General features: G+C 32.9%; 2 protein-coding genes across 5 annotated transcripts; one reads left to right on the top strand and one right to left on the bottom strand.

The window, feature by feature from the left end:
• Positions 1-2,714: 2,714 nt before the first annotated feature.
• Positions 2,715-4,968, top strand: LOC118051407 (uncharacterized). The gene has a single exon (XM_035062044.2). It carries the CDS (start codon positions 2,821-2,823, stop codon positions 4,669-4,671), a length of 1,851 nt encoding a protein of 616 aa, XP_034917935.1. The 5' UTR covers positions 2,715-2,820; the 3' UTR covers positions 4,672-4,968.
• A 1,004-nt stretch (positions 4,969-5,972) lies between these two features.
• Positions 5,973-10,888, bottom strand: LOC118051408 (vesicle-associated protein 2-2). Of its 4 annotated transcripts, none has more exons than XM_035062045.2 (10): positions 10,529-10,888; positions 9,477-9,595; positions 8,893-8,963; positions 8,713-8,794; positions 7,869-7,984; positions 7,609-7,791; positions 7,398-7,472; positions 6,870-7,235; positions 6,532-6,609; positions 5,973-6,380 (listed from the first exon to the last, which is right to left on the bottom strand). In XM_035062045.2, the coding sequence occupies exons 2-10, from the start codon at positions 9,520-9,522 to the stop codon at positions 6,267-6,269; spliced, it is 1,131 nt and encodes a 376-aa protein (XP_034917936.1). In that variant the 5' UTR covers positions 9,523-9,595; positions 10,529-10,888; the 3' UTR covers positions 5,973-6,266. The 4 variants fall into 4 exon arrangements, with proteins under 4 accessions (XP_034917936.1, XP_034917937.1, XP_034917938.1 ...); XM_035062046.2 differs by lacking the exon at positions 10,529-10,888 and adding an exon at positions 10,284-10,500; XM_035062047.2 differs by lacking the exon at positions 10,529-10,888 and adding an exon at positions 10,047-10,182.
• Positions 10,889-12,833: the final 1,945 nt, after the last annotated feature.

The following is a 12,833-nucleotide window of genomic DNA, read 5'->3' as shown; positions in this document are numbered from 1 at the left end:
TCTAACTACAAAAAAAAAAAATGATAGTATTTCCACGAACAAAGCCATTAATTTTTAGTTGCATCTTGAAAATTAGCAAATGACGAATACTCTTGAGCCTAAAAAACTTATCAGGCTGAAAAATCAATTTTTAAGCTCTGTGTGAATGGAAAGATGGGAAATTAATGATGAAAAGGGTAATTAAGAGTGCAAGCTAGTAGGGGATATATATATATATATATATATATATATATATATATATATAGTTTTACAAGTTCGATTTAAGATTCAAGCAATTTGTGATGTAATATGTTAGATTTGAGTTAGAGATGAATTAGAAGCTAAATTCAACTAATTTCATGGTTTTACTTTAATTCCATTTTTTAAAAAGGAATATTTCAAGAAATTTTCATATGAATATTTGAGATAAATTGTACTGGAGATTAATTACAAACACTTGAAAATCATCTCAAACAAAAGTGCTAAAATCCTTCTCTTATCAGGATATTAAACTTGTGTGAAAATCTCAAAATTCAAATCATAAAAACAAAACCATAAATTAAGTGTCTGCATGTATAGTGTTTGTCACTTGAAAATATATAAAGAAATTTTTAGATTTTTAATTTTATTTCTTAACTACAATATATTAAAATCATTAAAAAAAATAACTCAATTTTATATTTTTTTAAATAAACATGCTTTTAAAAAAATACTTCAAAACTCAAATCTAATTGTTATATAATAACAGGATTGTGCACTCGAGGAGCGCATAAAAAAGATTTCACCTATTTTATATTCAGATTTATTATTATATTTTTCTTCATCGTTTTTAATGTATTAATTTTTAATACACAAAATTTATATGTACACTGAAGATACAATGTATAGCAATTTTTAGAACACTAAGAAAATAACTCAGTTTTCTGTATTTATTTTCAATAACAGGTTTTAATTTGAAAATTGGTCAAAGAAAAGGTAATACAACATTATAATCAAACACGTTTCTAAGAAAAATAAAAATAAAAATAAACCATAATGATACTAAACAACAGCTAAATTACAGATTGTCAAACATGAAGGACTAAGTTGCACTCTGGTTCAAAACCAAGGACTAATTTAGTTTTTGGGAGTGAAGTCCCTGTACCAAACCCACAGAGACATCCTAATTCCAAAGTACATCTGTGCTTAAACCCTCGTACCTTGGAACTACGCTCCCTTGTCTCTCTGTCTCTGTCACTGTATCTGTCCAGCAAGCATCGAACCTTCTGTAATGACGAAGGCCCTGAAAGAAATTTTAAGAAGTCTTGAATACTTGTACACGTCAACATTTTCACTGTGGCTAGAAATTTATTTTCTAGCTTTCACATTTCTCTTGGAATTTAATTAGTTGTTAAAAGACATGTTGTTGTTTTAATTATTAGAGAACATATTATTTTATCTTACAACGTTCATATTTGTTTTAGGAAGTAAGCTATATAATTTTTTATAATAAATCTATTTTTTTTTGTTTTTAGTTTATAATGTCCTCTCTTGTTATAAAAATATTTTAAAATTAAGAATTTTTAATTTTTATTATCCTTGTTATAGAAAAATGAGGAACAGTGTTAAATTTAGCAAATTTATTCAAAGATTTTTTTGCTTCACACCTTTTTTAATAAAAAAAAATTCAAAACATTTTTCTTTTAAAAAAAAAAACTACCTTCCAAATTTTTTTCTAGTATCATAATTTAATATTTTATTGATTTTGAATTAATCTTCTTAATTCATTTTTGTTATCATATAATTAAATAAAAGATAATTTAAGAAAAAATATATTTTTAAATCCAATAAAGTCCATGATCTAGGTTGCATGTTTTGTGAATTAAGCCGCAAAATTCAGATCGATCCAATATATCACTATTTTAATATTAAAAAAATATCTTTCTAAAACTATTTTATAATCAAACCAAACTTTTACCGATTATTTAGATTATTTTTGAATCCGTCAATTTGACTAGTTCATATAGAATCAACTTTCTCGTGGGTTAATTTTAAACTCGAGTCATGTAAGAAGTTGGGTTTGAAGGTTCTAAGGTTGACTTATTGGGTTCGATTTAATCATAACGCTAAATAGTTTTTTTTTTTAAAATTTTATCTTTTTTTTTTTCAATTGAATTTTTTTAGGCTTTTTTTCTTTATCAGTTTCATCATGTGTTTGATTTTGATTTAGTTATTATAATTTGTTTTAATTTACTTTCTACAATATTATCATAATATCAAATAAATTTTCTGGTATTTGGTTGATACTCAATTATATAATCATCTATTTTTGTTATTATATCATTAAAAAAAAATAATTTCTTAAAAAAATTGTTAAATATAATGAAGTTTATGATTTAAGTTACGAGTTCGGTGGATTAGGTTGTGAATCTTAAATTGATCTAATAAGTTATTGTCTTGATATTAAAAAAAAAAAAAAAAAAAAGAGATGTCATCTTGTCTAAATTATTTTATGACTTATTAAATTAACTAAATTATATTAGAACAATTCTCATGAGTTAATTTTAAATCAAGATTACACAAGGAGTTAGGTTAGAAAAATTCAAGTCCAATATGTTGGGTTGGATTAATAATAACAACAAATAAATTTTATTTTTAAATTTTTTTAAAAAAATTCAAGTTCATGGATGAATTTTCTCATGTGCATATGGGGGCGGGCCGATTATTTATTAAAACCGAAATTCCACTATTTCGGCCTTCAAATAGAAAGAAGACGGCGACGTTTACTACCATCTCCATCTTTCAAAGGAGGCAAAGGAACAGGGAGAGTGAGAGAGAGACTAGCAGCTTTTTAATCAAACAATGATGATGTTCATGCGGAAAGGCGCTTTAGGAGCTACGGCTTCTTCTGCTGCTACTCGTCTTCTTCTTCAACAACACATGGAAATCGGTATCTTTCCTTTTCCTCTTAATTTCCCTTCTTTCTTATTCTTCAATCATCACCACATCACCACCTCTGCTTGTACTGAGAAACCTTCTTTGCCTCAAAAAAATTGCGGGTTTGGTAGTAATACTAGCAATGACATTAATATTGATGATGCCTTGACTTCATTCTATCGCATGGTCCGCATGAATCCTAGGCCCTCTGTTGTGGAATTTGGCAAATTCTTAGGGTCCATTGCCAAAAAGAAACAGTATTCCTCTGCTGTCTCTTTGTGCAATCAAATGGATTTGTTTGGGGTTGCCCATAATGTTTATTCTCTAAATGTATTGATTAACTGCCTTTGTCGCTTGAGCCATGTTGATTTTGCTGTCTCTGTCATGGGTAAGATGTTCAAACTAGGTATTCAACCTGATGCTATCACATTCAATACACTCATAAATGGGCTCTGCAATGAGGGGAAGATTAAAGAGGCAGGAGGATTGTTTAATGAGATGGTATGGAGTGGACATGAGCCCAATGTAATTAGCTATAATACAGTAATCAATGGTTTGTGCAAAACTGGCAACACAATTATGGCTGTTCGCGTGTTCAGGAAGATGGAGCAAAATGGCGGTAAACCAAATGTGGTGACATATAATACAATCATAGACAGCCTTTGCAAAGATAGGCTAGTTAATGAGGCCATGGAATTCTTATCTGAAATGGTTGATCGGGGCATTCCACCAGATGTTGTTACTTACAACACGATACTCCATGGTTTCTGCAGTTTAGGACAGTTAAATGAAGCAACTAGGCTGTTCAAAGAAATGGTTGGTAGGAATGTTATGCCAGATACTGTGACCTTCAATATTTTGGTTGATGGACTCTGCAAAGAAGGGATGGTTTCAGAAGCTCGGTGTGTCTCTGAAACGATGACTGAAAAAGGTGCTGAGCCAAATGCTTACACCTACAATGCCTTGATGGATGGGTATTGTTTACACAACCAAATGGATGAGGCCATAGAAGTGCTTGGCATCATGATTGGCAAGGGCTGTGCTCCTAATTTAAGTAGTTACAACATCTTGATCAATGGATATTGCAAGAGTAAAAGGATGAATGAGGCAAAGAGATTGCTTTCTGAAATGTCTGAAAAAAATTTGACTCCTGACACTGTCACTTACAGCACTCTTATGCAAGGTCTGTGCCAAGTAGGGAGACCTCGGGAAGCTTTAAATCTTTTCAAGGAGATGTGTTCTTCTGGCCTGCTTCCAGATTTGATGGCTTACTCGATTTTGCTAGATGGCTTCTGCAAACATGGACATCTGGATGAGGCATTAAAATTGCTCAAGGAAATGCATGAGAGGAGAATAAAACCTAATATCATCCTTTATACAATTCTTATTCGAGGCATGTTTATTGCTGGGAAGCTTGAAGTTGCAAAGGAACTATTTTCCAAGCTTTGTGCAGATGGAATACGACCTGATATATGGACATACAATGTCATGATCAAGGGACTTCTTAAGGAAGGGCTGTCAGATGAAGCATACGAATTCTTTAGAAAAATGGAAGATGATGGTTTCTTGCCAGATAGTTGCTCTTACAATGTTATCATTCAGGGATTTCTTCAAAATCAGGACTCATCAACTGCTATACAACTTATTGATGAAATGGTTGGTAAAAGATTCTCCGCAGATTCATCTACATTTCAGATGTTATTGGATCTTGAATCGCATGATGAAATCATAAGCCAATTTATGCGTGGAAGCTCTCAACATACAAAAATGAAGTGATTTTTCTTATCAAATACTGTTGTAGGCCGCTGTGCCTGTTGTGGGTCATCTACATTATTGATTGGTTTGCAACACCTGGTAGTGATTTTTTTGTGACTTGTTTTGTCTCTAAGCTCACGTCTAATTGTGTTTGATACGAATGTATGTTTATAATTGACATGTTGTATTATGACTCGTCTTATTTCCCTTGGTGCTATATGTTTTGTAACTTAATCTAGGTATTTTAGATTTTGAATTTGTACCTAATGTTTTCTGACATGTACTAATCCTAATGAAGGAATGGGTTAGAAATGTGAACTGATGGTTCTCATGATCTTGTGCAATTAGCCAAGTCTTATAGGAGCTGATTCGGATGGTGTTGTTTACAAGGCTTGTAATCTTGCTCTAGGTAGAATAGCTTAGCTCGTCTATGTAGAGAATTTAAAGATTTAAAAAACACACAGTATTGACAGGAATGGACCTATATGATACTGGTATGGGAGTTTTTTCGTCTTCTGGAAATTTGGAATGAAGAATCTAGAGACTGGATTTTTCGTTTATGGTCCTCTGAGCTGTGGTAAAACCCTAATTGCACTAGTGAAGCGGGAGCTACTTTCGTTCATATCAATGCCAGTCCTTGTCCTGCTATCCAGTTTCTGCACTACAGTAGGTACATGCTATATTCAAATCCCTTAATTGCTTATCACAGGTTCATGTTGGAGAAGTTAGGACCAGAACCCTTTAATTGCAACAACTTTTGAGTTAGATAAGCGGCGGCTTTATGCTTGTGAATGGTGCTTGTAACAAGTAGTATGCAACTCGTTCTGCTCTCTGTCTCTGTCTCTTCATGTCTCTCAAGTTGATGTCTCCGGTGGCAGGCCTGTGGGGGGGCGCAGATGTCGCAAGGCCTCACATACTGTATTTGGAAACATCTAGAGATTCTATTTCGTATGATTTTTACAAATTAATTGAAGTTGTTGTTTTTTAAACTTTTGAATCAAAAATTTGATTTGACTCAATTTCTAGCTCGAGAATTCTAGCTTGGTCTCAGTACGTAAGAAAAACCAACATAGTTCCTTCAACGCTTCTACCGTGGAAAATCAATCTTGTCCATTTTTCTCTGTGTGTTCTCTTTCTTCTTCCTTGGTGTGTCATTTGGGAATTGAAAAGTACATTGTTTTACAGTTGAAAAGGGTGGTGAATCAAATTAATTAGAGTGTATTCAGTAGACTACTGCCAAGCTAAATTCGTACCCTAACAAAGCAATAAAGGTAATAAGGAAACAAAAAAGAAAATAAAAAAACAAACAAACAAGAGCAGTAGAGAACACAAGATATCTTGGAAGTAACCTAAGAGCAATACGATGTTTGTGTTCTTTCTTATTGGTCATACATACAAGATATCTCTCTCTCTACATTCCATTGTTATGTTCATTCTGTGTATACGTGCAACACACCGACAATCCGGAAGTCAATCCCTCCAAAAAAGGGGCAGAAGGGAAAAAAAAGTAAGAAATCTTAGACAAACATATATGGCCCCCAGCTATTTCCTTGCATCATTTATATCAATAATCGGGTTGCTTTTGTCCCTTTTAAGTTCTAACTATGAACAGACCTTCAACTGTGTAAAAGATATCCAAGCTCGATACTGACGAGTGCAATCATAACAACAAATAGAAGAGGGAACCCCACGTACACTCTTTTTACACTTGTCCTGCTTCTCAAAAAATCCTGCCGATGAAAGGAAAATATCGGTCAAAGATATAAAGTTCATTTAAGAATAGAGGCATGATATTGAATATTTGCACAGGTTAGCACAAAGAGGACAGATGGAAGGCTTGCACGTTTGCATTAGATAGAGAATCCAATTTTGAGAGCTTACGAGTTCTTCTTGCAAGATTTTCCTTTCTTGACTTCCTTGTCTCTTCTCCTCTGTTAACTTTGAAATAGTAGACTCAGTCTGCACAGGAAGTTCAAGTAAATCATTATGAATGTCCAAAAACACTAAAGCAGGAGGACCCAATAAAATTTTGCCACCTTTTCTCCACAAGATAAATGTGGCCACCTATCCTTTAAAATGGGCCCTTGCCATGATAGAGAATAGGACCACTAGTCAAAGCCAGAGACTAATGTATTACAGGGTCATGAATATGTAGGATTATTATCATTAAAAGCAGAGCCCCCGTGTCTTGGACCAGAAAGATTCTGAGAAAGGCTAACCTCGTTCAGCTTTGATTCAAGTACGTGCAATTTTGATTTCATCTCATCAATATCACTGGCCAACTTCAGCTCCACTGCACTCGCTGTTATGATTTCCTCATTCAGTGAAGGGGACTCCATATCCGGTGCTGGCTTTGAGTGCTCATTGCTAATGGCATCCTTATCTTGCTTCAACTCTTCGTCCTGTGCCAGCTTTAACTCCTTCTCATTCACTATGTCAATAACTGGTACCCAATCTGTGTCATCTGACAGCTTAGACTCCTGACCATGAATCACGTCCTTCTCTGGCTTCAACTCTACATCCTCAGATGTATTGCTCTCATGACCGTTGGTCATTTTGAATTCAGCATCCTTGGCAACCTGATACTAATATAGAGAAGAACCACTATTAGGTACCCAAAAACAAAACTTGAGAAAAAATGGAAGAATACTACCTGCAGAACATCAAATTGAAACTGTAGACATGAAAGTCTAGTACTACAAAACTAAGCATTACCAAAATTATAAAATCAGAAGAAACTTTCTTACTGTTTGCGGTGGGGTGATAATTTCAACTCTATTCAGCACAGGATCTTTCAGTACCGAAGGTTCTAAAAAAGGCCCCTGCTTCCAAAAAAAAGATAAAGAAAACTTGAGAAAAAATGGAAGAATACTGCTTGTGGAACATTAAAAAGACAACTTTGGACATTAAGGTTTAATCCTACAAAACTAAGCATTACCAAAATTTTAAGAAACTTACCATTTGCGGTGGGTTGAGAATTTCAACTCTATTGAGCACAGAATCTTTCAGTACAGAAGGTTCAAAAAAAGGCCCCTGCTTAAACACTCCATTAACTGGTGTCGGTACAAATGATTCAGGTGAGCTGATGAGAGCCACTCTCATCTTGACCTCTTCAATATGCTTGTTATCATTTTTGGCAAACTGCAGATAAAAAAACAATAATCATAAGAACTAAACCAGAGATTCAAAGCACAAAGTAAAACTTCAAAGACACTTACTGTACTAGATGTGATGTCCTTCTCAGTTGTCCCAACAGGAACAACTGTGCTTTGGATTAAAAACTTGTCTTTGCACACCATGTCAGGAGGAGCCTCCTTCTGAGATTGCATTGTGACTGCATAGCATTCAACACCATAGCTAAGGGGATTAGAAAGACTATAACAGGAAAAAAAAAATATGTACGTAAAAAAACCAACTGCACAGTTCAGAAAGAGGAAGGAGCACATGACATATGGAAGTTAGAGGAGGAAAACAATGAGACAGCAACAATACGGGCACACACTATAACCAAAAGCAGTTTCATTAACCTCCTTTCACATGTTTCGCAACTCAAGCATTATAGCAGCTTAATTACTGCCCTTGGTCTCATAGTTTCCAAGTCAAATTACCTCTGAACCTCGTCTTTTGAAATAAAAAAATTAAGTCAAGACTGGAGCAGTATGCAAAGATGCAAATTCTTAGGTAGGTTGCCATGTCATATAAACCAGATCAAAACCAAAATATATCCAATAGCATGTCCAATTTTGCTCCATTGTCCCCCACTTCCACACACACCCTTCATTCTCTGTAAAGGTAAATTCACTAAAATAATGTCCGTTATTGAATTGCATCAAAGTAGAAATCAACAAGAAAACAAAACACTCAACAGCAGAAGTCAGATAATAACCACAAGAGTCCTGAAGGTAGCCAGTACAAATTACATGGCACTTACAGCTTCAACTCAAGAACACTCAATGTAATATAGAGCCTAGCAAGCGAGCATGCACAACTCATGTGTCCAATATTTCACAAGGATGTATCTTCAATTAACTCATTGAAAGAAAAAAAGAAAGAAATAGATACCAATAAATTCACAAGTTGATTTTGGATCTATAACACCAACATTTGGTCGCACAGAGTACTTCTTAGGTGAAGTTGTTTTAACCTGCAACACCAAGCCTAAATGTTATTACCACCCAGCATCATATCTCTTGGAACACAATTCAGACTGTCAAACAAAATCAGGTGAAATTCGATTTGAACCTTGAAAGCAACATTGTGGTGGGCATTGTTGGTAAGACATATTGAGCATGAGCTTTGCTTCTTCACTTCAACTACAGTAAACATTCACACATTCCATAAGCTTTAAAATCCAATCAAACCAGCACAGCAATTACATATCCAATTTCCAGAGTCACATAAACAATTCCCAGATACTGTCCAATGCTACTCTGTCCCAAACCATTAAATTCTTTTAATTATTCAACGAAAACCCAAAAATGATTTTTTTTCCTGTTTCAATTACTGTAAAATGAAACCCTACAAATATGGTTTTTATATCTTCAAAAATACTGCAAGCAAACCTTTTTCTCCAACCAAAAACAAAACCCACAACAGATAAGGTAATAAAAAGAAGTAGAAGGAAATTCATAATCATAACCCCTCTCATTATCCTCATTCACTAAACAAAGCATAAAAGAACTTTACAGCATCAAGAAAAAAATCAAAATTTATATAAACAGAAGGGTAAAAACATAAATCAATGGTTCAAGAATAAGTATGAGCTCATAAAAATTGAGCATGGGGCCATGTATCATGTATGTACTAATAATGATTTTATTACTTACAAACAAACTTAAGTTCCTTAGGCTGGATTTCCAAAAGCTGTGTCATGATTTCTTCTTTCTATCAAAATCAAAAAGCAATCTTCATAGCATCCAAAGCTCTATGACTTATTTCTTTTTCTCTGCATTATGATCAATGAAAAAAATTAAATATTCATATAGATCAGATCCAACCCACATGCAGAAAATCCCCAATCCATACACCTACACCATTTAAACACAACATAAATAAAGTATCCATACACCTACACCTGATAAAAATTGATTCATTGTCACATGATAAAAAAAAAAAAAAAATCAATGACTGATTCTATCAATAGTTTAAAAAACAAAAAGGGACGTATAAAATAATAGCAAAAATAAAATCAGAAAAATCTCAGTCGGTGAAATCAATACCGGCTCCGGTAAATTATTTTCCTTTCCAATTTTTTATTTAATATTATCGCAGATCGTAATCAAAATCAAATCATTGCCCGCATTGATATTGACTCGACCTACATCTGACTCGGTTAGAATTTAACTCAGTCACACACGACATGGTATTGAATCAGAGAGAGAGAGAGAGACGGTAACTGTAAAAACGTAAACAGCGAGATGAAAAATGAGTCCAGTTCAAATACTCAGAGAGCCGAGTCAATATTACTAATCGCAGTACAAGAAAAACAAATATGGAAGTCAAAACGAGTCAGGAGAAACGACACCGTTTAGATTCTCTAAATACTCTATATCATCATCAGCAACAAAAAAAATGCGGAATAAAATCATTTCTTCTCCGATTGAGTACAGAGCAACAGAGTCGACGACACTCACTGAGTCAAAGCGACACCGTGATCTTCTCCGAATTGAGTAAAAAAAAAATGACGTAGCATACAGTCAGAGAGAGAGGGCGAGAGATTAGTCAGAGGAAAATTGATGACTGTAGGAGCTGAAAAAGGAGGGGGAAATATAGGATAGAGAGGGGGGGATTTATTGAAATTCGTGTCTTTGACGTTTATTATTTAATTAATTTGGTGTCCTGTTTTAAAATTGATAAAAAAACAGATAAATTTCCACACCTTGTCAGAGGGAGATGAACCCTAGAAATTCTTCGAAACGGTGAGTGAGAGAGTGTTTTTTGGAGTGGATGACGGCGTATTGCGGTTGAGCTTGCTCGCTTGTTGCAGAGCAGACTATTGGGAGTGAAAGCTAAGTTTTTGTTTCTGAAAATAGAGAGAGAGAGAGAGAGAGAGAGAGAGTGGTGGAGTTGGTTGTGCTTGTATATATCTTTCTCTGTGCAGCAGGTAAAGGAAAGTGGTGGAGGAGGAGGAGGAGGAGGAGGAGGAGTATGGGTTGGTGGGTTGGTGGTTTAGTCGCTGATGGAGGTTGTACCGGCTGTTTCGTTTCCTTCCTTTTTTTATAGGGGGGTGTTATGGAAGTGGGGTGGGGGCCGTGGGGAGATTAGATATTTGTTTTTGTTTAGTTTTAACTCTAATTTAATTTATTTAAAAACAAATATATATATATATATATATATATATATATATATATATATATATATGTGCGCGCGCGCGCGTGCTGTTTAAGCTTTAATTATTGATATTAATATTTGCGTCATATATAATAAGAAGGAGAAGAAAAAAAATATTTATAAATTTTCTTTTTTTTAGATTTCTCTTTTTTAATCTACCTTTCTTGTTTGAACACCGTATAACTTCTCTAATTATTTTTTTTGTTTTAGAATGATACTATTCATATTTTTTAAAACATTAAAAATAAAAAACTATAGAAAAATAACTAAAAAAATCAATTTAATACTTTAAAACAAAAAAAAAAAACATTTAAAAATTAACACAATACCGTACCAGGACTGAAATTATGATTTGTATGGTTGGGGTACAATGAAATAATTAATATATATATATCATGAAAGCAATCACAAGCCATTCGTTCATGTGTCTTTTTTACTTCATACTATAAAAAGATACACATATCTCACTTTTCTTGACAAAAATAAATCTTCAACTGAAGGTTTTCTAGTTAAGGCAACATCATGACTAGTTTTATTGGAATCCCTCTAAATAAATTCCTAATTATTCCAATCATGATTCTTAAATTGGTTTGATAAATTCACCCGCTATCAAGTTAATCTAAAAATTTAGCATGATATAAACAAGCAAAACTTGGGTATACAATTGATCTGTTAAAATCTAATTAATCCATCAAGTTAATCTGTAATTTAGATGTCCCAGCAAAACTTGAAGCAAACTTTTTTTTTATAATATCAATATAGATTGTTTTTTTTTTCATTTGTATATTAAAACCTTATATATATATATATATATGGTTGGTTGATAAAAAATATACAAGACTCAAAACCCCACATGAATTAGATATATTGATCTTAATTATTAAATTTACTTGATCGTTTTTAATAATTTTGTTGATCAAAACTTAATCGAGTCGACATCAATAAAAAACAATATATTAAAAACACACAACTAACCAATAATCTATTAATAAACCCAATAATCCAGCGAACAAAACTTCTTTTCTAATCAATTACAAAATTGATCTTTCAATTATTCCCTAAAGTATTATTTCAACAAAGTATGAGGTTTAGCAGTGTAGCATGGTTAAAACTACTTTTTATCTAAATCATAGTCTTGAAGATGTTTTGCTAATCAATACTTATCATAATCTTGTATATATTCCACTAAAAACTACCTCTTCAAATTTTAATTATATAAAAAAAAGTTTTTTTTTCCAGCAGCAGCCTACTACAGTACAAGAAAATATTTAGAAATGCGGTACAGAAATTTATTTATTTTTGTTTAAAATTAATTTTTTTATATATTTTAAATTATTTTGATACACAATCTAAAATTTAATGTTTAAAAAATAAAAAATTATTATTTTAATACATTTTAATATAAAAAATATTTAAAAAAAACAATTCCAATCATCTCCAAAATCATACATTAGTTTTATTATTCCCTCTGTATGGAACGTGCGAGGATTTGTCAGTGATGGAATGCTTTTGTCACATTACGTATCCATCCACTTACATAATAAATGCTCATCGAACCTAAGACTTTTGAAAGAAAGTGCTGATCTGCCTGTCCCTCTCGATTTTATATTCTTGACAAAACTTTGGATCTCTCCCCGTGACCCGTGCACGATTTTACATATTCTTCCCCTTTTTCTTTTTTTTTAATCATGGTAAAGTCAATCTCCTTTTCTTTTCATAAATTACTTGCCGAGCCCTTTTTACCAGGGTTTTTTTAAAATCACAGTAGAGATTGGATTTTATTTAAAAATATATTAAAATAATACTTTTTATTTTAAATATTACCACTTTAAAATAATTTAAAACTACCAAAA

The sequence above is a fragment of the Populus alba genome, chromosome 5 (genome assembly GCF_005239225.2).
Source record: "Populus alba chromosome 5, ASM523922v2, whole genome shotgun sequence".
In the NCBI taxonomy this organism is placed as follows: domain Eukaryota; kingdom Viridiplantae; phylum Streptophyta; class Magnoliopsida; order Malpighiales; family Salicaceae; genus Populus; species Populus alba.
This window is presented reverse-complemented; position numbering and strand designations above follow the sequence as displayed.